At 41.6% G+C, this 26,441-nt stretch overlaps 1 protein-coding gene across 15 annotated transcripts in view; it reads right to left on the bottom strand.

Moving 5' to 3' along the window:
- MACROD2 (mono-ADP ribosylhydrolase 2) overlaps window positions 1-26,441 on the bottom strand; it is a 1,307,214-nt gene that overhangs the window by 1,269,900 nt on the left and 10,873 nt on the right. For 14 of the 15 annotated variants that reach the window (XM_042847036.2, XM_042847039.2, XM_042847056.2 and 11 more), the window contains exon 2: window positions 12,137-12,253. In XM_042847036.2, coding sequence (XP_042702970.2) covers window positions 12,137-12,253 — 117 coding nt within the window. Of the gene's footprint in view, window positions 1-12,136; window positions 12,254-21,430; window positions 21,737-26,441 lie in introns of those variants that run through there. The other variant, XM_065590815.1, reaches the window with a different exon arrangement.

The following is a 26,441-nucleotide window of genomic DNA, read 5'->3' on the forward strand; positions in this document are numbered from 1 at the left end:
GATGTTTGTGTCTTTACAGCTTAGGCTGCAGTTTCCTGTGATGCCGTCTTATATTCCCATTGAAAAGTGAAATCCTCTTCTCTCCATGGAGTATCACCCAAAAGTTCTACAAAAAATAAATGTAAACTCCTTATTTGGATGCCACCACTACTGACAAATTAAGAACTAAGTAACTGCTAGTATGGGATTTTACAAGGAATGAGGAGGAGGAGGAGGAGAAGGAGAAGAACTTGTCTCACTTTTATACATTTAATCTCCTAGAAAAGTCATTTTATCACCATCCTTCACTTGCTGAACACAAGAGGGTTTCCCTGCCCCCCTTCCCCGCTTCGCTCCTACAAATTTACAGCATAGCAGTCTGGAAAAGCAGAACTTCGTTGAAGAACTGAGCTAAGATTATGTAGTATGGGACAGCTAACTCGTTCTATAAAGATCATGTGTATATTGCGCAACTAATTTACAATGTCAAAAAATAATTGGTTTTATCTTACATTTAGTTTTACTATAAATTTTAGCATTAGTATTCTAGTTTATGGTTAGCATTTCTATAGCTACTTAGTTGGGTTTTGTCACATGGTAGTAACGCTCTAGCCTATGAGACTCAGACTTTAAGGACAGAAGGGACCACTGTGATCATCTAGTCTGACCTCCTGCACATTGCAGGTCACAAAACTTCACCCACCCACTCCCGTAATAGAACCATAGCCTCTGGCTGAGTTACGGATTTAAAGACTTCACATTACAGACAATCCATCATTACTCTAGTTTAAACAAGCAAATCATCTTTGCCCCCAGCTGAATAGGAACACAAAAAAACAGGTCCTCTGCCAATCTGACCCAAGAGAAATTCCTTTCCAACTCCAAATATGGTAATCAGTTGGACCCTCAGCATGTTGGTAAGACCCACCAAACAGTCACCTAGGAAAGGCTTTTCTGTATTAACCCAAAGCCCTGTGAATCTAGTGTCCAATCTCTGGCCATTGGGGATTTTTCCTATTAACTGCAGATGGGCCACATGCCACCCAGCTGCAGATGGGCCACATGCCATTGTAGGCAATCATCAGACCGTCCCCTCCATAAGGTTATTGAGCTCAGTCTTAAAGCCAATTAGGTTTTTTGCCCCACCATTCCCCTTGGAAGGTGGTTCCACAACTTCACTCCTCTGACGGTTAGATACCTTTGTCTAATTTCAGCCTAAACTTGTTGGCCAATTTATATCCAGTTCTAAAATCCACATTGGCACTCAGCTTAAATAACTCCTCTCCCTCCTTGATATTTATCCCGCTGATATATTTAGAGAGAGCAATCATATCTCCCCTCAGCCTTCTTTTGGTTAGGCTAAACAAGCTAACCTCTGAGTCTCCTCTCATAGGGGAGGTTTTCCATTTGTCTACTCATCCTAGTAGTCCTTCTCTGCACCTGTTCCAGTTCAAATTAATCTTTCTTAAACATGGGAGACCAGAATTGCACACAGTATTCCAGATGAGGTCTTACCAATGCCTTGTATAATAGTACTAACACTTCCGTATCTCTACTGGAAATACTTTGCCTGATGCATCCTAGGATTGCATTAACCTTTTTTCACTGTCACATCACATTGTAGACTCAGTCAGCCTGTGATCAACTTATAGATCCAGGTCTTTATCCTCCATCACTTCCAACTGATAAATCCCCATCTCATAGCAACAATTCTTGTTGTTAGTCCTCAAGTGCATAACCTTGCACTTTGCACTATTAAATGTCATCCCATTCCTATTACTTCAATTTTCAAGGTCATCTGGATCTTCTTGTATGATATTCCAGTCCACCTCCATATTAGCAATACCTCCCAACTTCATGTCATCCACAAATTTTATTATCACACTCCCATTTGGTGCCAAGGTCATGAATGAAAATGTTAAGAGTTTCACATGGGACCTATCAAATGCCTTATTGAAATCCAAGTAGATTAGATCTACTACATTTCCTTTGTCTAAAAGATCAGTTATGTTCTCAAAGATCAGATTGGTCTGGCACGATCTACCTTTTGTAAAACCATGTTGTATTTTATACCAATTTTCTCTCTCTGTTCTTAACTACTTTCTCTTCGACCCCAGAGTTGACTATTGGGCTTGCAATTTCATGTGCCAATTCCTTTAATATTCTTGGATGAAGATATTCATGGCTCCCAATTTGGTCCCATAACACTGTTTGAGTTTGACTTCCACCTCAGAGGTGGTAATTTCTACTTCCATATCCTCATTTCCATTAGCCACCCTGCCACTACCCTTATGCTCCTCATTACCTTTATTAAAAAAAGGTCAGGCAAAGAATTTGTTTAGTTGTTGGAATTGCCTAGATTATCTTTAATCTACACCCTAGCTTCAGTGTTTAGCAATCTCACTTCTTTCCTAGTTTTCTTTGTTTATATAGCTATAGAACCTTTTACTATTGATTTTAATTTCCTTTGCAAGGTCCAATTCTGCTTGGCTTTTGGAAGTTCCCATTTTCCCCCCTACACTTTCTAACCTCCAAGAAGTATCTTACCTTGCTGATCCATCCCATCTTCCATTCCTTGTAGGCTTTCGGCTTTCTCTTAATAACCTGTTTGAGATCACTTGCTCATCCAGCTTGGTCTGCAACTCTTACCTACGATATTTCCCCCCTTGCTTGGGATGCAGACTTCAGATAAGTCAAAGTTGCAGAAACTAAGGATTTATATGTGGAGGAGGCTTGAAATTACAGAGTTCTTCAGTCCAGTCCACTTCCCTAATTCCCTTAATTTTTTAAGGTTTGCCCTTTAGAAATCAAGGGCCTAGTTGCAGACCTATTTTTTGCTTATCCTCCCATTAAGTTTAAATGGAATTAGATCACGATCACTTGGTCCAAGGCTCTCCTCTACAGCCAGTTCTTCTAGGAGGTCCTTGCTACTCAAAAATCTAAGTCTAAAATGGTACCACCTCTTGTTGGTGTGGTGACTATTTGGCAAAGAAATCTGTCAGCTATCACATCCAAGAATATCTGGGACCTACCATTACTAGTAGCATTTGTCCTCAAATATATATTTGGGAAACTGAAGTCTCCCATAATCACACAATTCCCAGTAGTATTTATTTCATTATAAATATTTAAGAGGTCTCTATCCATATCCAGATTGGATCCTGAGGGCCATTAGCAGACCCCAACCAACACCCCAGTGGAATGTCTGTTGGCTTCCCCTCCACAAATGTGATTTTCACTCAAATTCTATTTCATCCATACCATCACTTCTAACTTCTTTACAGTCTACCTCATCTTTAACATACAATGCTACTCCACCCACTTTTACATTTATTGGTCTTTCCCAAACAGCACATACCTTTCAATATCTGTATTCCAGTTATGACTACTGTTCCACCATGTTCTGTTATCCCTATAATATCTGGTTTCACTTCCTCAACCAGTAGTTGTAGTCCATCCATTTTGTTACCCAGGCTCCTCACACTGGGATACAGACATCTTAGTTGTTGCTGCTTGACTTTACCCAGTTTCCTCGCCAAATGAGGCACAGTCATTCTACTGCCTGTACCACATACCTGATTAGGAGTGTAATGGTTATTGGCACTCTTGCCTCTTGACAGCCGTTCTCCTACCCTCCTTTCTCCATTGCTGTATCCTCTTTTACTTGATTTTCCTCAAGCTCAATATCAGAATCATGAATGGAGATTACATGAGCATCTCCCAATTGTCTCCCCCAAGTTCCTGGTTTAAAGCTCTTTTAGTCAGTTGTGCCAACCTCTATCCCAAAAGTCTATTTCCCTCCCTACTGGCAAGTCCATCCTATGAGAACAGTCCTCTGTCCACAAATGCCTCTCAGTGGCTGAACATCCCAAAGCCCTCCTTATAGCACCACTGCCTAAGCTATCTGTTGATGATCATAATCTTATCTCGCCGTCATTCTCCTCCTCTAGGGACACGTCAAATCCCACTGAAGATCAACTGAGCCTCTGTTTCTTTAAGTGTCTTCCCCAGCCTCGTGTAGTCTCCCTGGATACATTCCAGCGAGAATCTAGTAGTATCATTTGTTCCTGCATGAAGGACAATCAGTGGATTCTCTCCTTCTCTGATTAGGATCTTCAGCCTCAGCAGACAGAACACCCTTCTGTTCTCCGGATCACCTCCAGTGACAGGCCCATCTGTTCTTCTTAGTAAGTAGTCCCCAATCACACAGACCAGCCTCTTCCTGGTGTTGGTGCAATTCTCCAGCCTTCCTCCTCCTGTTTTTTTCTGGCTGCAGAGCCTCTTGTCTTCTGTTCTCCCTTGCAATCTTTTGAGAGTCATTTTCTATCCTCTGAACTCTGGCTATTGGCAATGACTTTTACCCTCTCCTCATAGGACTGGCCGCTCTTCTCTTCTTCCTTGCCCTCCTGCCTTCTGTTACTGCCTGCTGGGCCCCTTCATTTTCTAACTCAGCAAACCTGTTACTGAGCTCTATTTCTCCTTCACTAGCTGTTTTTTTCCTCTGCCTCATTCTCACAGTCACATACTTCCACAGGCCACTTTCCTCATCTACCAGTCTACCCTCACCATTCTTCAGTCCAGTTAGCATCTGCAAGTCTTGACTTTTCCCTTCAGCCCCCTCTCACCTTCCCTCCATCCTCTGCTCAAATCCCGTTCAAAAACACATTCATAGTTTCTATCTTCATCTCCAAACTGGGATCTTCTCTTTCATCAGCTCTATCAGATGGCACTTTATACAAATGAAGATCTTTTGGGGTATCTGCTCCAGGCAGCTGCTACATCCAGTCATCATCTTTGTCTCTTCCATTCCTTAGGTCACTACCACTGCTGCCTCTGTAGCGATCCTAGCCTTCCTCCTAAGCTCCTGTTTGGGGGAGAAAGCAAGTAATGTTCGGCCCCCTTCCCCCAACTCCTCTTAAAAACTCCCATTTGAACTCTCCTATTTTCAGCTCTATTTGCTGACCACTGTGCTGCTGGGCTGCCTTTAAAGCCCCCACCCACACAGGGAAGCCCTTCCCCCTAATCAGGGCTCTGCTGTGATTAAAGGCTCTGCTTCCCTCAAAGTACACTACTCCTCACCAGTCTCTGCAAACTGAAAAACAAAAAACCCCAAGCAAGCACAGTCAAGGAACAGAAGCTTGCCTTCCTTTTCCTCCAACAGCTCCCCTTTCAAACTCCCTTATACTCAGCTATTTGCTGGCTCCTTAACAGATAAATACATGATCCTGTTTCTCAGTTTAACACAACATGCCTTTTGCAGAAAGGCAAGTTAAAGATCCCCACCTTCATACCGATCTTATAAGACACACACACACGTATATGCAGAAGATTCTCAGGTCATGTAATCTTTGTGGTCAGCTCTGTGCTATTTCCAGGTCACATCCCATAAGCTATTCAGTTGCTGCAATAGTCCCTAGGGGCCCATGTAGCCAAATGTACATTAAAACATCCCTAAAACGGCTATAAATTGTGCCAGGGAGCAGGGAGTTATCTGGACAGCTGCAGAACACAGTCAATCGCAAAGATGACATAAAGCCTTCTCTGCTGCCACCACTATCCCTACCCCACCCCACATTCTTGTGCTGAGCACAACTTGGACAAAAAATGCCATTTATATAGTCCCTTCCAAAATGGAAAATCATTTTAGAAGTAACCCAAACTACCTCCACTCCCCTTTTTCATCTCCACCTCAATTCATTAAAAGCTAGACACAGGGACAGCTCTTCACCTGGCATAAATCACTCTGGCTTCACAGACTAACTGGTCTATAATGTACAGTGCTACAGTTAACAGCCACATCCCATTAAATCATTGGACACATCGAACCACCATGAAGCCAGATTATCCCCCATTTCACTCTAATCATAAGAGATAAGCCCCATCAGTCTTTTATTCCATAGATATATGCAGGATACCTCAGTTAGTGACAGTTATGGGAGCTCAGGTCTTCTGCAACTCAGGCACAACAGATCTCAAGTTGGGAGCCCAAAACTATTAGCCACTTTTGAAAGTTTCATTTATAGCCCTGAAAATAGACCACACCCCAGCACAGCTGCAATCTGGAGTTCAGTTACCAACCTACAAAAATCAAGGCAGAACCTCAAACCCAAAGATCAGAACTTACAGCTCTAAACCTCATGAGTTGTGAAGAGAGACTTCTGGAGAAGAGTAGCTTCCCTACACAGTAGATTATTGGCTAATGATCTTTCTGGCTGTGGAAGTCTTCCAGCCAGCAACAAACCCAATGGTGGAAGTGTCATTCCCCAGAACGCAGACACCTGACTACAGTTGTGTGCACAAAGAAATTCCTCATCCCCAGGTACAGAACATATTCCCCACCGCTGGCAGCACAAAACCCTATGGCTATTTAATACTTCCTAATCACAATTCAGGGAATAGGAGAATTAGGGAAAAGGGCTGTGGCAAAGAAAAGTGTAATGAGACCATTGCAAAGAGTGAGAGTTCACAAATATTAGCTCTTCAGCATGGAGTTGGGTTCTCTTTTCCCATCCACCCCCCACCCCACATCTGGGGCCAAATATTTTCCTGAATACGTTAGTCTGCACAAAATCAGCATTGGTGACCTTACTTAAAAGTCAAGTCTTATTAGAGCATGTCAGTGAAACTACAGAGATATTTTGACCATTTTGTAACTGAAGAAGCAGCTTAATCCATTTAGGAATTCTAGAAAACAGATTATAATTTTAAACAGACTGAAGTGTCACATAGAAGTTATCACAATGAATGGAAATGGCTGAATTTAAGCAATGCAAAATTGACAATTAATCCTTAACTAGAATAGTTCCAGATGACATTGCTAGGATGTTTCTAAGCTAAAAGAGCGAAACAGATGCAAGTTTCAAAAAGAAAAAATCTCTTCTGAAATACGTTGGGTATTGTTTTTTTAAATCTGTTGAGTCCATATTCTGTGGGCCATCTTAAATCAGAGAGAGTTGTACTGGATTGCTCAGAGGATTAGTAATGAGATGTATTGTTCCTTACTTTTGGGTTATTGGTTCAAATTCATTGCAGTGTGGTAGGAGAAGTTACCACCTGACAGCAGTTTTATGGCTTTTGCAAAGCAAACTGGTGATCCCACTACAGCTCCTGGCGGACAAGTGTTCACACCAAACAAATCATAACTACCATGACTCGAGAGAAGCAGTGATTGACCAAGCACTGAATCTTAACGACCTTCTCATCCCTACACGTGCTTGGCAATACTCAATATTATCACTGCAGGTGATCCTCTCTCTGTCCAAATAACTTTAAAAATACTAGTTTATCTACTGGGGGGGGGGGGGAGAACTGTATGGGCTTTCACAGCATAGAAGACAGATGTTTTTATTACATCCTGCCCTTAGCAACTACTGTATATGAAGTGAGTGATAACATATTAAAGAAGAATACACAGAATGGAGCAGTGCATTCAATTTTGATCATATCACCTTCCAAAAAAAAAAAAAAAAAAAAAAAAAAAAAAAAAACACCCTGTAAAGAATAAGGTCCACACAAGGGCAAAGAGGGCTAGAGGCATGGCAGGACCTGTATGACAGGACCACAGACAATATTATTTAGCTTAGAAGAGAAGATTTGATTGTATGAGTAAGCTGCTCTGTTATTCCTTTTTTACCTTACCCAGTCAAAGGAAGTTCTTAAAATTAAATTATAAGAAAGTGAGAATAAAAAGGAAGTCACTTTACACAGCTTCTTTGTGGCCTGTGGAATTCACTGCTGCAGAAGGTCAGTCAAAATACTATAGTTAGATCTCAGGAAGTAGTAACTAGCATCTGACTTTTATAACAAGTAACTAGCACTTGTCATTTATTCAGCCTTCCCCACCAACACTACTCTGCTGATGATGTCAGGCTCATTAGTGAAAGAAGTTGACTTTCCACCTTGGCCCTTATCTATGGAAGGATCTTCTGAGCTTATCTGCAAAACCTCCACCTTCTTTTCATTCATGCAACCACTTCGTTAAGCAACATGCTAACTGAGACAGACATGCTCCAAGAGTAATATAGAATAAAAATAGATGTAACTTATATCAAAGAGAAAAAAATGTGTTCATTTGTTGTTGCCCTTGCCCCTACATACTGGTCCATTCGACTGCAAACATCTGAAGGCACAAAACAGAGTTGTTTGGGAAGGTTTCCTAACATACTGCAGTATTACAAAAAAGTTTTTAAAATGCTGGAAGTGCCTTTATTTGTTACATCTAGTCATAAGCCACTCGCCTGCTGGTTATCAGTAAAGAATTACTGCTGCACACACTATGCAGCACAACTAGTCAGATGTATTTGGGTTAAAGTGCATGCTCATTTTCCTCTGAAGCATCAGGAATTGGCAGGATGATGAACCAAGTATAGTCTAAACCAGATGTTCCCAAACTTATTTGGCCTACCGCCCCCTTTTCAGAAAAAAAATTACTCAGCGCCCCCCTTTTCAGAAAAAAAAATTACTCCACGCCCCCCTGGAAATCTACCTTCTTTAAGCGGACAAACAGAAAGATGCAGTGACAAATTTGCGTTCTTTTATGTATCTATATTTCTACCTATGTCCTACAATATAGTAAAGAAAGATGTGTTATTAAAATATTGCCCACGACATAAGGTATACAGTGGTTTTTGCGTAAGATGGCAAAAGACAACCAAACTAAAATTCTAATGAAACTAATATTCTAATGAAACTAATAAACTTGTTCTTTGCTCAGCATTAGATATATGTATTTGATATTAAATTGTCAAATATCAAACTAAATTTATCAATAATTAATTAAAAAATAATCAATATGCAATTAAAAATCAGTTGTTTTAATTTAGTTTGCCCTTATTTAAATAATTGTTCCTTATTAACACACGCCTTATTTACCAATTAACACAGATGATGATTCGATAGATAAATAAATGTTAATAGTTAAGTTTTTTTACGATTTCATTCCCATTTTCATTAATATTGTAATAAAAAATATGTCAAATAGATTGACTGTATGCTTCAAATAGTACTGTACCGACACAAGCCTGCTATGATTTTATTATTAGTAAGCACTAGAGACACAGAAACGTACTGTAGATATGTAAGAAAATGTATAAAAATACTCATGTGTAAATTGCTGTTTTATTGAAACAACAATAATACAATTTGCTTTGTATGTGATCCGTAATCCGTAAAGATCGAAGGTATTGAATATGAATAAAAATAATTTAAATACTTATTGCACTATTGTTAACTGCTTTTTACACAATTAAGAAACAATCTAAATTAGATTTCATACATGTCGCCTATTTATAGCATCGTATTGTAAACAAGTCATTACACGCACATATTCCTGCCGATGCATGCTGGACTTCCCGACAATGCACGACACGCTTGCCTGCCAACACTTGCTGGTTAAGAGCTGTTGGCGGACTTGACACCTGATCGGTTATAAACTCTGTGCTCAAATATTTAAGTTCAGAAGTACTACTTTCACATATACTCAGTAGTCTGCAGAATAGCATCAATGTATAAGTATTGGTGGGGGGGCTATACTACATACAGAGTGTGAACCACAACATTCGTAAGAAGTGTTTCTCTTAATATTTTCCACATTTTAAATTAATTATCTGGCTTATTGTCAGCCCATCTTTCTAAAAGGTTACTTTTTCTCCATAGCTTTTTTATAAAACAAATTTAAATGTAAGAAACTGCTGACATCTTCTCATGAATATACAATGTAACAAAAGCTTAAATAACAGAGTGGGGGGAAATAAAGTGTTTCAGCTCAGCTTTTGCCTTCAAGCATTTCTGTAGCACACTAAGCACTAACTGAAAGAAAGCAAAATCTGTGTTGTATAGACAAAACATACAAGAGAAGTGAAATTCACCAGTGGCATTAGCAAATCAGCTATGCTGTCTAACCTTTGTCAAGTGAGACAGTGGTTTCATGAAGTAAATATACAGAACAGTAGCATAGTATAATGCTCTCAAAAACCAAAAGAGATAGTGACATTAACAGTCAGCATTCGTAAGCCTCATTGACTTTCAAGTTTAGTAAAGTTCAGAAAATAGCTTAATGTGTAGAAAGGAAGAATGGTCTTGTGGTTAAGGCTCAAAAGATTCCTAGCTCTCAGCTTTTTCTAGATGAGCTTAGGAAAGTCAGTCTCCATGCATTCATTTCTCCATGCGTAAAATTTAGACAAAAGGACAGGAGAAGAAATACTATGCAGAGAGTAAGCTCTTTGAGGAAAGGACTGACTTAAGTGTATGTTCAATGCCTACCACAAAGGAGGCTCTGTGTGTTACTGCAGAGATCTCCAAATTGTGGGGTGCACCTCCCTAGGTGGGCACTGAGGAACATTTGGAGGTGCGCAGTGGGGCCCAGGTCAGTCCCCCTGGGGGGCCGGGAGGGAGCGCCACCCAACCCAGCTCCGCTCACAGCTCTGATTCAGACCCACCCCCGGCACGGACGGGGGGTTGGGGAGGGACACATCCCTGAAAAGTTTGGGGACTACTATGCTATTGTAATAGATTCACTCAAACTATATGAATATTTGAAAAATTTCAGCCTCTTATAGGCACCTCCATTTCAAATCATTAAGAATGGATTGATGACTAGATGGTATAGTCATCTACCCAGATGGTACTGGGGCCTGCAAACCTGTTGGGTCGCCGAGATTACCCAGAGTAGACTCCCAGTTCCTGAAACCCTTCTAAGTGGCTGCTTCAGATTCACATTTAAACAGAGACAGATCTTGTGAGAGAAGTTTTAACCTTCATATCTTAATACCTTAATCATCGTATTCATCCAGGTCATCACTGTAGCCATCTCACAATGGTTGGGGACAGAACTCTAAGCCCCATATCTATGGTTGCAGGAGAGCATAGGGTTGCCAAGCGTCCAGTTTTGGACTGGAATGCCCGATCGAAAAGGGACCCTGATGGCTCTTGTCAGCACCGCCGACTGAGCTGTTAAAAGTCCAATCAGTGGTGCTGCAGGTCTAAGGCAAGCTCCCTACTTGTCCTGGCACTGCACTATGCCATGGAAACGGCCAGCAGGTCTGACTCCTAGGCGGAGGGGGCCACAGGGCTCCACGCGCCGCCCCCGCTCCGAGCATCGGCTCCGCGCTCCCCTGGGCTGGGAAGTGGGAGGCAGTGCGCACGGGTGAGAGCAGTGCACGGAGCCTCCTGCCCCCTCCCTGGCCTAAGAACCGGATCTGCCGCTGGCTGCTTCCCGGGTGCAGCAGAGAGTCAGGACAGTCAGGGAGCCTGCCTTGGCCCCACTGCGCTGCTGACTGGGAGCCGCCTGAGGTAAGCCCACTCCAACCCCACCCCTGAGTCCCCCCAAACCTGGAGCCTACACCCCCAGCCCAGAGCCTGTAACCTCTCCTGCACCCCAACCTCCTGCCTCAATCCGCAGCCTCCTCCCACATTCCCAATCCCTCAGCCCCACCTCACCCAGCTGCTGTAATCAACTCTACATAAACAGACATCTAGAAACTGAAGCCAGTGCCCCCTACTCTTTAGACAATACCCTACAAATAAAGCATATAAACACCAGCACTCCATAATTTGTATGGACCATCAATAGATTCTCAGGTGAAATTCAAGGCATTGGTTGAAACCAACACAGCACAAAATGATTTGGAACCTGGTTACTTGAGAAACCCCTCTCCCCATACAATACTGCCATCAATGCAATACGTGGAGGCTCTCAAACTAGATTTCTCCAAATCAAGCTGACGGGGGACTGCCAGCAGAGTGATTTTAAAAAGGGTCTTCAGTTCCACACCCACATACATTGGGACAAATCCTGAATTGTATGCTTTAGGAAATGCTGTAAAGTCCAAGTCTTTTAAGGGCATTAAGCCACTGGTATCTGTACACTCTAGACAGAATTACTGGAAAATTAGATCCATACCAGATAATGTAGGTGACACGCATTTGCAATTGACTAAGAGAACCAAGACCAAAATTATCTAGGCTAAACACACTAAACACATGAAAAAAAGTGCAATTATTCAATCCCAACAATTAAGCCATTATGGATACAGAATTAATTTTTGAAGTATAATGCAATTAACTTAGACTGCAGATGATGTTACCTATATGTACAGAGAAATATAGATATAGTTAATTTCCTTACAGGTCCCCACCTCCCAACATGCTCTTTACATACCGTCACTTTGGTTCTTGCTTTTCATTTCTTCCATCCATGTTGGAATGTCTTTCAATGGAACATGCTCCCTCAAGTATTCTTTGCGTCTGTCCTCCAAGGTCATCTTCAACAGACGCTCTGTTTAAAAAAACAAAAAACAAAAAAAACATGGAGTTTTCTTAAAAACTTAATATTGTTGGCCTCAACCAAATGGTGGCAAGTTTTGGTACCAGGAAGCAGGGTAGTTTTTGTTGTTTGAGAGGAATTGATGTCACAGAACCAGGTATAGCGTAATTAAACACACATTACTCATATCAAAATAGACCCAAATACATACAGGCAACTTTGGAAACCCCAGCTCAGCCACCACAAACAGCTGCTTCCTCCACTGTCCCCCCAGGTCTCCAGTCATCCTCTCTACCACGATAGAGCCTTCTCCTCCTGGCTCACAATCAACTTCCAGTCACAAACCAGAAAAACAGCAGCGGATGTATCACACTATACAAAACTGATGATTTTATACCCAGTTTTAATTTTTTTCAAATTACTTACGTTCTTTAGGCTCTTAATATTTTGTTATAGTCTATGAACAACGTTGAAACTGCTCTCTCTTTACCGAACAGGCTTGGGAAGACTTACCAAAGAGCCAGTCAACATATTTTGAAAGGAGCTGGTCAAAGCAAGTTATCTAGTGTAATAGGGTATTTTGGATAGTTTGGTTTAAGAAAGAAAAGTTTCATAAATTCTGTGTGTTCATATATGGCCATTAGTTAGATTCTAACCACGTGGATGAGACCCACTTGCCAGATACCCGCGAAATAACTCACTATAGTAACTCAGAGCCCTCCCCATCCAATGTCCCAGCACGAGCCTTTGGAGAGATTTGCTGCTAGTAGTCGCAGATGGACTACATGCCATCGTAGGCAGTTTCATCATACCATCCCCTCCAGGAACTTATTAAACTCAGTCTTGAATCCAGTTAGGTTTTTTTACCCCCACAGCTCTCCTTGGAAGTCTATTCCAGAACTTCACTCCTCTGATGGTTAGAAACCTTTGACTATTACAAGCCTAAACCGGATGGTCAATTTATATTCATTTGTTCTTGTCCCAATATTGGTGCTTAACTTAACTAACTCTTCCCCTCTCTGGTATTTATCCCTTTGATGTATTTATACAGGCCAATCATATCTCCCCTCAGCCTTTGTTCGGTTAAGCTAAACAACCTAAGCTCCTCCATTCTCCTCTTGCAAAATAAATTTCCATTTGTCTCATCATCTTAGTAGCCCTTCTCTGCAACTGTTCCATGTTTAAAAAAGCTGAATTCAAACAGGGAGACCAGAACTGCACAAAGTATTTCAAATAAGGTCTTACCAGTGCCTTGTATAATGCTTCCCTATCTCTACTGGAAAAATACCTCACCTCAGGCATCCTAGGATTATATTAGCCTTTTTCAGCTGCATGAGATTGGCAGCATTTTGAGATTGACCAGTACACCAAGATCTTTCGCCTCTGCTGTTGCTTCCAACTGATACATCTGCAGCTTATAGCAAAAACACTTAGTTAGTCCCTAAGTGCATGACCTTACAGTATTAATTTTCATCCCCACTTCCATTAGTCCAGTTCTCAAGGCTGTCCAAATATTATATGATCTCCTGGTCCTCCTCTGTAATGGCAATACCAACCACTGTGTCATCCACAAATTTAATTAGCACACTCCCACTTGTTGTGCCAAGGTCATTAATGAAAATATTAAATAAGATCAGCCCCAAAGACCAACCCTTGAAGAACTCCATTAATAACTTCCATCCAGCCTGACAGTTTACCTTTCAGTGTGATCCACTATAGTCTCCCCTTTAACCAGTTCCTTGCCCGCCTTTCAAGTCTCTCATTAATCCCCATCTTCCCCTCTGTAACCCGTTTCCCATATGGAACTGTTATCAACTGCTTTGCTGAAGTCACTCAAGTAGATCAGAGCTACTGCATTTCTTTAGTCTAGAAAAAAATTGGTTATCTTCCCAAAGAAAGATCAGGCTGGTCTTGCATAATCTACCTTTTGTAAAACCATATTGTATTTTATCTCAATCACCATTTATCTGTCTTTAATTACTCTTTCAATATTTGTCCTAAAATCTTGAACAATTCAGGTCAAACTAACCAGTCTGTAGTTTCCTGGATCACCCCCTCCCCTCCTCATTTTCATAACTGTAGGTAGTATATTTGCAATTCTCCAATCATAGGATACTATCCCTGCATTTACATATTCATTAAATATCTTTGCTATTCAGCTTGCAATATCATCCTTTCATATTTTTGGATAAGATTATCTGGGCCCACTGGTCTGGTCCTGTGACACTGTGGGGTTCAACCCAGTCCAGTCCTGCAACCACTGCCTGTCCTGCAACTATGGGTGCCTTAAATGCTGTTCTGTTGTGGCTCACAGCCCTAACACCAACAGCCAGCATACAAGCATGCTCATCACACCCTAACTGTCTCTGCCCAGTTACTTTTTGCTGGGAGACCCTCCCAATCCTGAATTTCCCCAACACCATCGGACATAATTCTAGAACATATTTAGAAACTCTTTGTGCATACCCTGTACATATATCACACATGAATATTAATCGATGAGGTAGTTTTCCAATGAACTATTACATATCCAAAAGGTGGCATGTATCATGACAACAGTGTTAGGTGTAATGTGTATGTCAGGCCTAAAAAGAGTTGCTGATACAGAATAGTGAACCACCAATGGGCCTCCCTGTTGCAGGTCCCATTAAGATGACCTGGGATGTAGTAATTTCTACTTCCATATCCTTGTTCCCAATGACCACCCTGACACTGCCCCCAAGCTCCTCATTGCCTCAGTTTCTAAATAAGAATAAAGTATTTGTTTAGGTTTTGGGCCATATCTAGCTTATCTTTAAATCTCCACCCAGTCCTTGTTTTTGTATTTATATGGCTAAGGAACCTTTTCCTACTGGTTTTAATTTCTTTTGCATGGTGCTGCTGCTTGGCTTTTGGCAGTTTTCACTCCTCTCCCTATACTTCTTGACTGCCAAGAGACAGCTTTCCTTGCTGATCCATCCCTTCTAGGCTTTCTGCCTTCTCTTCATCTGTATGAGACGTTTGTTCATCCAATTTGGTCTTCAACCCTTGTCTACATGTTCCCCCCCTCGGGATGCAGGCTCCAGATACTTTAAGTCAAAGTTGCAGAAAATAATTACAGCCCTCCTAAATATGCAGATTTTTGAGTTTCGGTCCAGTAAACTTCCCTAATTCCCTTAAAAAGAATTATGTTTCCTCTTGAATTCAAGGAACCTAGTCGCAGGCATATTTTTATTTAGAAATAGAAATTAATGGAAATATCCCATCTCCTAGAACTGGAAGAGACCTTGAAAGGTCATCGAGTCCAGCCCCCTGCCTTGACTAGCAGGACCAAGTACTGATTTTGCCCCAGATCCCCAAGTGGCCCCCTCAAGGATTGAACTCACAACCCTGGGTTTAGCAGGTCAATGCTCAAACCACTGAGCTATCCCTCCCCCCTTCCATTTAGTTTAAATGGAATTAGCTCATGATAGGGGAAGCAGTAAGTGGGATATATCTCGACTTCAGTAAAGCTTTTGATACTGTTTCACATAACCGTCTCATAAACTAACTAGAGAAGTATGGCCTCGACCAAGGCGACTCCCTGCCAAAAAAAGTGATAGCAAATTACTGTACAGACTCATAGGAGCACCCTCATGGTATTGCCACCCTTATGTCTGCAGTGTTGCTGGCAGCGGTGCTGCCTTCAGAGCTGGGTGGCTGTTGTACTCCCCTTCCTCCTCGCACCAGCAATATGTTTTTTGTGATCTCCCGATCCCTGTATAATAGCCTTGTGACCCCCTTTTGGGTTGGGACCCCCAGTTTGAGAAACGCTGGTGAAGACCAACCTATTGTAAGGTGGGTGCACAACTGATTGGGAAACCATACTCAGAGTAGTTATCAATGGTTTGCAATTGAGCTGAAAGGTCATATCAAGTGGGGTCCTACAAGGATCTGTACTGAATCTGGTTCTATTCAATATCTTCATAAATGATTTCAATAATGGCATATATAGAGTACACACAATTGGTGGACAATACCAAGCTGGGAGGGATTCTGAGTGCTTTGGTGGACAAGATTAGAATTCCAACTAATCTTGACAAACAGAAGAAATGGTGTGAAGTCAATAGGATGAAATTAGATAAGGACAAATGCAAAATACCCCTCTTAGGAAGGAATAATCAATTGCACAAATACAAAATAAGACGGCCTGGAAAGGAATACTATAGAAAAGGATCTGGCAGTTATAGTGATCACAAACTACAACAATACTGTTGCATGAGTCAACATCATTCTGGGATGTATTAGCAGGAATGCTATAAGCAAGACATGGGAAGTAATTCTCCCACTCTATTCAGTACTGATAAGTAAGGCTACATTTTAGTCATGGGTATTTTTAGTAAAAGTCACAGACAGGTCACGGGCAGTAAACAAAAATTTGCGGCCCGTGACTTGTCCATGACTTACTAAAAATTCCCCTGACTAAAACTCGGAGGGGGGGGCTGCTTAAGGGGCGCTGCGGGTGCTGGGGACGGGCGGCAGCGTGTGGCCCAGGACCCTGGTGGGGGGGGGGGGGGGGAGGGTTGGCGGGACCAACAGGCTCCCTACCTGGCTCTGTGCCTCCCCTCCTCCCCCCAAGCAGCAGCAGACTTTGGGTTGTGGGAGGGGACAGCGGATTGGGGCATGGGAGAGGGTGAGGCAGGCTCTGGGCTGTGATTACCTGGTTCCTGGCCAATGGGAGTTGCGAAGCCAGCACTCTGGGCAGAGGCAGCATGCAGAGCTGCCTGGCCACGCCTCCGCCTTGCAGCTAAGTGAGGGGGATGTCACTGCTTCCGGAGAGCCCCCCAGGTAAGTGCTGCCCACAGTCAGTCTCACCCCATCCCGTGCCCCAACTCCCTGCCTCCTCCCACAGCCAAACTCTGCTGGGGGGGTGGGGATGGCACGGTGGCCCAAGACTGCCCCAGCAGCAGCCGGTATGACTGGAGCACTGGCTGCCTGAGCTGCCCCTGAGCAAGGCGCACCAACCCCTGCAGAAGTCACAGAGGTCATGGAATCTGTGACTTCCATGACAAACTCGCAGCCTTACTGATTCACCTGGAGTACACGTCCAGTTCTGGGCAACACATTTGGGGAATGCTGTGGACAAACTGGATAAAGTCCAGAGGAGAACAGAAACTGATTAAAGGTCTAGAAAACATGACCTATGAAGAAAGATTGAAAAAAAAACTGGGTTTGTTTAGTCTGAAGAGGTGAAGACTGAGGGGGAACATGATAACAGTCTTCAAAGTTAGTAAAAGGTTGCTATAAAGAGGAGCTTTCCTTGTCATGTCCTCAGTGATTAAGTAGTAATGTACTTAAATTGCAGCAAAGAAGATTTAGGTTAGACAATAGGAGAAGCTTCCTAACTTTAAGGATAGGTAAGCACTTGAACAAATTACCTACAGGGACTGAGAAATCTCAATCAATGAAGGTTTTTAAGAAAAAGTTAAAAAGACAGCTGTCAGGTATGGTCTAGTTAATACTTAGTCCTGCCTCAGAGCAGGGGACTGGACTAGATCACCTACTGAGGTTCCTTCCAGACCTACATCACTCAAACCAAGGCTGTCCACTATAACCACTTCTTCCATGAGGTCCTCGTTACTTACCAATACTGCATCTAAAAATTGCATTACCTCTTGTTGTTCAATTACTATTTGATGAAGAAGTCTGTCCACTACCACATCCAGGAATATCTGTGACTTTCATCCTCCAATCTATATCTGGGAAACTGAAGTCTCCCATAAATATTATTTAATGAAATAATCACACAATTCCCAATAATATTAAAGAGGTCTCTATCAGATCCTGAGGACCGTTAGCAGACCTCAAACAACATCCCAGTGGAGCCTCTGTAAGCTTCCTCTCCCACAATGTGATTTTGACTCAGATTCTATTTCATCCATTCTATCACTTCTAAGCAGGGCTTTGGAGCGGAGCCCTGAGCTGGAGCGCGGAGCAGCTCCGGAGCAGTGGAGCTGCAGGTTTTTGCCTGGAGCTAGAGCGGAGCCGGAGCACAGCTCCAAAGCCCTGCTTCTAAGTTCTTTACAGTCTACCTCACTGTTAACGTACAATACTACTCCACCATCTTTCCCAAACAGCACATACCCTTCAATACCAGTACTCCAATCATGACTACTGTTCCACCAGGTTTCTGTTATCCCTATAATATCTGATTTAACTTTCTGCACCAGTAGTTCTAGTCCCTCCATTTTGTTACCCAGACTCCTGAATTGGTGTACGGACATCTTGGTTGTTTCTGTTTGTCTTCAGCCAGATTCCTTGCCCGATTAAGTACAGTCATTCTACAGCCAGCATAACCTGACTGTTCACCAATACCAGTGACATGCTTTCCTCTTGATGTCCATTCTCTCCTAGCCTCTGCTGTTCCTTTCTCCATTGTTGTATCTGCTCTTACTTGATTTTCCCTCCCACTCAATATTAAAATCAGGCACGGAGATTAAATGAACACCTCTAAACAGTCTCCCGTTTTCCTAGTTTAAAGCTCTTTTAATCAGTTGTGCCAACCTCCATCCCAGAAGTCTATTTCCCATGAGAACAGTCCTCTGTCCGAGAATGCCTCCCAGTGGTCAAACATTCCAAAGCCCTCCTTCTAGCACCACTGCCTGAGCCATCTGTTGATCACCATCATCTGGTCTCATCTTTGTTCTCTTCCATGTTTTAATCACAACAAGGAGAGTTTGTAATGTTTATAAGTTTTATTTGGTTGTTATTTACTGGCATAAGTGGACAATAAAACCATTTAAAAAGTCTAAGCTTCTGCAATGCTTGGCACAAAAAATTAAACTTAACAGCAGAATCAGGTTGGGGGAGGGGCAAAGGTGTTTGTTCAAACTCAAAAGCGCACACAGCATAAAGAGTACCATAACATCTCTTCCCATAAAAATCAACTTCAATGCTCAAAATCCAATCTCCGACCTTCTCAGGGATGACAGCTGCACATTTTCAGGCACCAGACTCAAAGTAAAAACAAAAGGCATCCCTGACAGTATTGCCCTGGTGGTTTATACTTCTCAGTGGATGCCTTGCTGTCCGCTCATGGTGTTGAGCAAATATCTGTATCTCGGCCTCCAACCCATAAAACTTTCTCCTTTACTCTCACCAATATTATGCAACAAACATGCAGCTATAATCATAGGCCAGTGTCATTTTGCAGCATCTAGCCTAGTCATAAGATAGTGCCAGCTCACTTTCCAATTGCCAAATACACAATCCATTATCATTCTGCAACTACTAAGGCAACAGTTGAACAGTTCCTTTTTTCTGTCCAAGTGCCCTGTAAATGGCTTCATTAGCTTGGGAAACAAAAAAAAAAAAAAAGTCCGTCTCCCAGGAGACCTGAGCAATTCCCACTCGATTAATGTCCATGGGGAGTCTGCCCCTAGGATCACTATTATTCATTAAGGTGAACAGGAGTGATTCTAAAAAAATCCTAGCATCATGGACCTTTTCAGACCACTTGAATTTATGTTTGTGACCTGCTCTGGTGGACAATCAGGACTTGGACTATCAGGAAGAAATTGTCCTCTCTTTGTTTCATCAACTGCAACATCTGGTGCAGGAAGCAAATGATGGGACCCATGTGCCTAATACTATTCTGGAATGCCATATGTGCAAAGCCACCAATAATCTCCTAAGCATTACTAAGCTTTGTAACCCAGCACAATAATACCACCTGCATAGCACATAGCTGCATGAAAAAGGCCTCCCATCCCCAACAGCCAATCTTCCCAAGCCAAATTGGTTAGATACGGACCAGTAACAGTCAGGGGTGGCCAGCTGCCAGATGGCAATGGCAACTCATTTTCTTAACAAGCATGGGATTCCACATGGCTCCACAGCTCCAAATTCAGCACAGATTTCAAAAAACAGTTGCCTTCACCATCCTGAAATTCTGTCACCACTGCTGGTCATCTCAGGTCTGCAAACCACGACCACCACCAATTGATGCTTTCCCACCAATTGATGCTGGTTTCCCCCAGCCCAGAAACAACTCTGTATTACATTCCTGGAACACCTCATGTAGTACCAGTTGCTTGGTATCATCCTCCTCCTCTTTCTCTCTCTCTCTGCTGCTGCAGAAGCCAATGTTGTAGCCACATCAGCTGCTCAGTGATTGAAAGCCAAAGCCACCCAATGCTGAGAACTGAACCAAAGTGCAAGCAGCTTTGGTGTATTCATGATTGCCAGCTCTGGGGCACAGAACGTTCTTGAATCCATGATGGCCGACAGAATTCAACAAATGGTGCTAGCCCAGCCAGACAGAGAGTAATCACAGGACAGAGGGCAAAGAATCATGGGATTTTCAGAGTTTGACTCCCAACTCCCAGAATTCTACTGGCTCGTACTACATATTCCACAATGCACCACAAAAAAAGTGCCAGAATGCACACAATTCAGCAATGAAGCAAAGGACCATGGGATAACCACTTGAAATGCCAAACAGCACACACAAATCCCGTCATTTACATAATCATGTGCATTGAAACAGGGCACAGTTAGTCCGTTTGCATACTATTACCGCAGATTACATATTGCGCACAACTAGTACAGATCAACTCAGCACAAACTAAAATGCCTGTGTAGATAAGCCCTAAGAAGATGTCCTTCAACTGGTATGTTGATACACTGAACTAGAAGACTGACCTCCATTCTTTGGTTGCACACATCTTCCATTAGCTTCTTGACAGAAGTTTTAGGTGCAGAGGTCTGTATCCTACAACTGTCCAAAGTAACAGCCCATTACGTAAAATAGTTTGTAAAAAGCAAACAAGAACCAGAGAGAGAGAAAGGCTAGTTGTGATGGGTACGCTCACTCCCGGGGACGCCCCTTTGTGGGAGATGTGGAAATCAGCTCGCATCTAGATTAGGACCCCCTTCTGTCTCTCTCAACCCACGGCCCCTCTCGCTCTCCAGGACTCCAGGTGCTTTCTCTATGACTCAGCCCTCCAGCTAGGTCACTATATTGTCCCCCCTTTCAGGGTATCAAACATTCACATAACCAGCTGTCCGTATGGCACATTCAACAGTCCTGCACCACTTCCCAGTGACTGGTAGATGTACCTGGGCCTACCCATTACTCTGGGTTCCATCCCAGGGACCCTATCCTCAGAAGCCAAGGACTACACAGTCTCAAATCTTGCTGCTCTTTCTCTGAGCTTCTGCCTACTTTACCTTCCACAAACTTTCTTCCCTGCAACTCCTCTGGGTAAACCCCTTTATCAGGGACAGGATCCCACGGCTTTTGCTCCCCCTTAGGTTTCCTCCCACCCCCATCTCTGTACCAAGAGAGTGACTGCAGACTCTGCCCCTGCAGCCTTTTTCTGTGGCAAACTTCCTGGCTTTACACCTTACCCAGCTTCTCCCGCAGCTGGGCTTCATCAGTAATCACCACCTCCACCAACATCAGATAAATCCTGACCACCACCTGGGATGTTAGGTTCCTGACATCGCCCCCTCCTTAATTTGTCATTTTCCATCCCCACCTCATTTATTCTCTTTCCTATTTTATTAAAACAGAAGACAAAAAGATAGTGGAATTGTCTTGTCTAAGCCAGGCTATTTGCAACCCTGCTGTAGTAAACCTGTGACCAGATAGGGAAGCTAAAAGTAATGCCTTAAAACAGCCTGCTGTTGGTAGCTGTTTTCCAAGTCTTGCAGTGACTGATAAACCCATGTGCTTTCCCTGTACTTCTCTAACAGCTAGGTCAAAAGCAAGAGAGCATCAGAGACAAAAGCCACATTTCTGATTTTTGCTATTCTTCTTATGGGAATTTGTTTTGTCTTAAATGAAACAGGATTGGATTTATAACAGCTCAAGACTACCTCAAAAAATCAACACCCTCACCTTAAATAAAAAAAAATAAATAAAAATAAAAGGACAATTCATACAATCTAAAGAGACCATCAAAACAGGGTTTTCCCTTATTTTGAAAAAAGGCTTTATACAGCTAAAGGAAGAGGGCAATTAGTAAAATGAAAGCATTACTTCTTTTAGTTTCAAATGCTTTAATTTTTTTCCTTCTTTTTCTGTGGATTTAACAAAAGACTGAGAATGTTTTTAGCAGTGATTGTAACAGGAATAAGTCAGCAGTAACTTGACACAAAACCTCAGACTACACTTCACTGTTAAAATCTTTGTTGCCCATTTAGTGTTGTATTAACATATTATCCCTTGAGAAACCTGCTTATGACCACAAGATGCATTAGAAACACAGATTAGACCTTTCGTCCTCTCAGGATCCAGTGTTCTGTTGATCTCTATTAATATCAGGCCCACATCCATCCTAGGTTCCTATACTGGTATTCATAACATATTAACTGAGGATTCCAAAGGGCATGCATGACAACATGGGGGAATGGGCCAGAAGTACCATCCCAGGTTCCAGAGTTTTTACAAACCTCAGTGGGTATACTCCATCCAAATGAAATGGAAGGGCTGCAGCTGCTATTAGAACCCATATGCCAAAGTCATATGGGTGAGAGGAAAGGCAGACGAATAAATTTCAACCTCTATGTATTCTATTAGCATAATAAATCCCAGTTTTGTGTGGGAAGCCATTTCATCTATATAAAAATGTTATAATAAGATTGTTTAACCCTTTTTCTTCTTACAGCATTATATAAATTCTCCCTTCCATAAAAAGAAAGTGGGGCAATACTACAGAGCACACCAGTACTCTTGTATTCAAGTCTAGCCTCTGGCAGTCATTTTCCATATAAGCATAATTTGGGTATAGTAACAAGTGAACTACGTAATACAAGTTAAGTTTATCTAAAAGCATTTAGTTCATTTTCACATACAAGTATGTTTAACATTATCTGAAGCAGCCAAATGTTTTTCCTTCTTGAGATCGTAGTCCAATATCATATCTGCTGCTCTTAGTGGAGGCCCAGGACTAGACAGAAATGGGGAAGGAGTTACTCTCCATCTAAAAATTGTATTTTCAGATCATGTTTGAGACACAGTGATTCAGCAGGATGGAGAGGCTGCTGCTCAGATAAACACTGGTATCTTTCAGGAGATGTAAATTATACTTAGAAATTTCTAAAACTGAAGTCCAATAATCAAAGTTTGACTTCTCACTATAAAAAGGAGACTCCCTCTCATTTTAAACATTTTTACATTGCAATATTTTTTTAAACCATCTTAAACATGATGTATTTTTTCCAATCCTCCAGGTTATGTACCTTAATTGGACCTTTAGAAAAAAAATTGAGAGAGAATCAATGTCATGAGATTATTATTCAATAAAATTTCAATGAAATTCAATTGTTTAATCCTCGAGAGCACAGAATACAACAGACATTTCACATGTGCTACAGAAAGATGAACCTCAAACTGCAGAGATCAATTGGTACTATAGACACACTCAAAACTTCAGAGCTGCAGGACAGACAAGCAAACAGAGTTCTACTGTATTTTAGTGAAAAGGGTACAAGTCATTTTGTTGCCTTTAAGAAACAAAATTCTTCTATGTCTTTATTACTAGCAGGGCTTGACACTTACTTGTATGGAGCAGTGTAGTCCTAAACTATCAGTTTCTGTTAAAGTAAGCTCTCGGAAAAGGCTCTAATACCCGTAGCTGTAAATATCACCTTTCAAATGTGAATCAATGAAGTGTTATTTTCCTTAGTTTGCAGAGAGCCGGCTCTTGTGTTAACATGAAATTGTAAGATCCAGGTAAAGAGTGAAACAGAAAGAAAAAAGGTCAATTTCACACTGCTGCAGCTTGTGAATGCTCAGCAGCCACAGACAGACACTGCAGGCATTCACCTAGTAGGAAGACAACCACCGGAGGAAAAAAAAAAAAAAGAAAAAAAAATCCAGAAGTTAGGCATCTACAATACAGACATTGCAGTACTGACATCTAGGAATCAAATGAGAGACAAGGTGGTTGAGGTAACATCTTTTATTGAACCAATTTCTGTTAATGAAGGAAACAAGCTTTCGAGCTCCACAGAGCTCTTCTTCAGGTATGTAAGCTCAAAAGCTTGTCTCTTTCAACAACAGAAATTAGTCCAATAAAAATATCAACTCACCTCACCCAGTCTCTCTCATATCCCAGGACCAACACAGCTACAAAAAGAAAGCGAGAGAGATTAATCAAGGCTGAAGGACATTTACTAGACATTAATGGACAGCCTCAATAGAAATGATGAAGTAGGAGCATCCCTCACCACCAAATCCAGGATATACACCCTTGATGAGAAGCTCCCCTGACAAATGTCAGAGGTAGAAAGGTGCTGAGATTCCTATTAGAATGCTGCTCATGCTTAGGGATCTTCTATCAACTTTGGTACAGTAATTGCCTGCAAATGTGAAGTCCCTATTTCTTCTCTCTGCTGGATGGGAGAAAGCATTCATAGTTTTAAGTTTTATAAACCTCTCCCCTCCCCACACGCCCCTAAGTAAACCAAGTGCATCCCTTTAACATTTCTGCAGGAAGTTAGTATTGCTTGATCATATATTAAAGATACTGAATATTCAGCAACAGAAGGGAGCTCCAAATTAAGAGTGCCCATCACAATTTGACTGTCATTTTATCCACTGCAAGTAGGAACGATAGCATCAGGCATGCAAGATTAAAATCTCAGCTCATGTAAGTAGTTTTTGCCCGTAGAGCCCATGCCACATAAATAACTTCTTGTACATTTAGGTGAAACATAAGAAGTTGGACTAGCCTCAGGCAGATGGATTATGTATTTGTTTTGCTCTTTTCCCCCCCTATGAAGTTATGTTTAGACTTTGTCTTCTCTCTCAGGTAGTGGCAGTCTGTTATGGTCATGCAACATCTAGCACCACAAGGCCCTGGCTTCCATGTGCTACCTTACTGATAATAAATTATAGGAATCCTACAGTAGAAGAAACGGCAACAACAAAATATGAAAAAGAAAATAATACTTTACATGGTCTGTCATACTTGTTAGCTGCTTAAGAGTGTAGTTTTTCATTTTATGTGAACATTAAATAGAAGGTCAACATAAGTGTTTCCAGGGCTAAACAACTGAACTAATTTATATTAGTTGATATTGGTAACAGGATTTCGTACTGTTTCTATTATTGTGTGTATGTTTGGATTGTCTTCAAAACAGTCAATACAAAATTGCAAGATCAGTTTGACGGTAATTCTGTGTTTGTGGACAAGTTGCTCTTTATCCAATTAAGAAGAAGAAAAACGTTCCTATTAGATTGATGACAGAGTTTTCAAGGCAGGATACAGTTCTAAAAGTCAGTTCCCTTACTAAAAAGGGAAACATTTTTCACAGGAGGGGGCTCAGCTGTTTTCTACCATGAAGATTTCACTTAGCTGCCATTGCAAGGTTCGTGCCAAGAAGATCAATAAGTTTTATTTAAGCTACTATCCGTGTTCAATAGTTAAACACAACAATAAAAAGCCATGTAAGTTAAAGTGGAGTTATGTTTGGATTAAACACTTAATTTAGTAGCTTACAGAATTTATTTCTCACCTACCTGAAACATACCAACCTTTCATATGACTAACTTTATAGCAGTAGATTCAGTGTTAGTTCTGTCTTTTTACATGCATTGTATGGAATGTTTATTTTTTCTACAGAGTAGTTTATAAAGGAAATATTTCACCTGTATTTTTCCAATTTAACACCTTTTTCTCTTCTTCCATTTTAAATGGCCTCTCAATCAAAACTAGCATTTGATAAAAATAAGTTTGTGAGATTTAAAGTTATATTTGGTTTCAAAATGTTTCCTTCAGTTAGAGCCATTGAAGTGGTCAGTTTTCCGTTTCTGTGTAGCCCTCTCTTTTCTTTCCAACCTCCCCCAGCTACTTTTAAAAAAATATGTATTGTGCTTTTAGACACTTGAACTTGTTTCAGACTTCTCTCTCTATTCTATGTCTGTTTTGTGATAACTAGCATTGCAGATGTATTTTCCTACCTAGATCTAGAAAATAAAAGGGAAAAGAGAGAAGGGGTAAGGATAAGGAGAAACACTCCACTTCATGTTTCTCCCCCCCAGCCCCCCACCCATCCCCCCAGTAGCACACAGTTATCTCACAACATGTCATCCCTATGTAAAAAAAACCAACAAAACAAGTTTTGTTTTAAACACACACAATACAAATATGGGTTCGTGCTGATTGGAATAGCCTCTTGGGAGAAAGATCAGGTTTGAATAAGGGTCTAGGAAGGGGGAGAATCCGCAGTC

Source organism: Chrysemys picta, chromosome 3 (assembly GCF_011386835.1).
Source record: "Chrysemys picta bellii isolate R12L10 chromosome 3, ASM1138683v2, whole genome shotgun sequence".
In the NCBI taxonomy this organism is placed as follows: domain Eukaryota; kingdom Metazoa; phylum Chordata; order Testudines; family Emydidae; genus Chrysemys; species Chrysemys picta.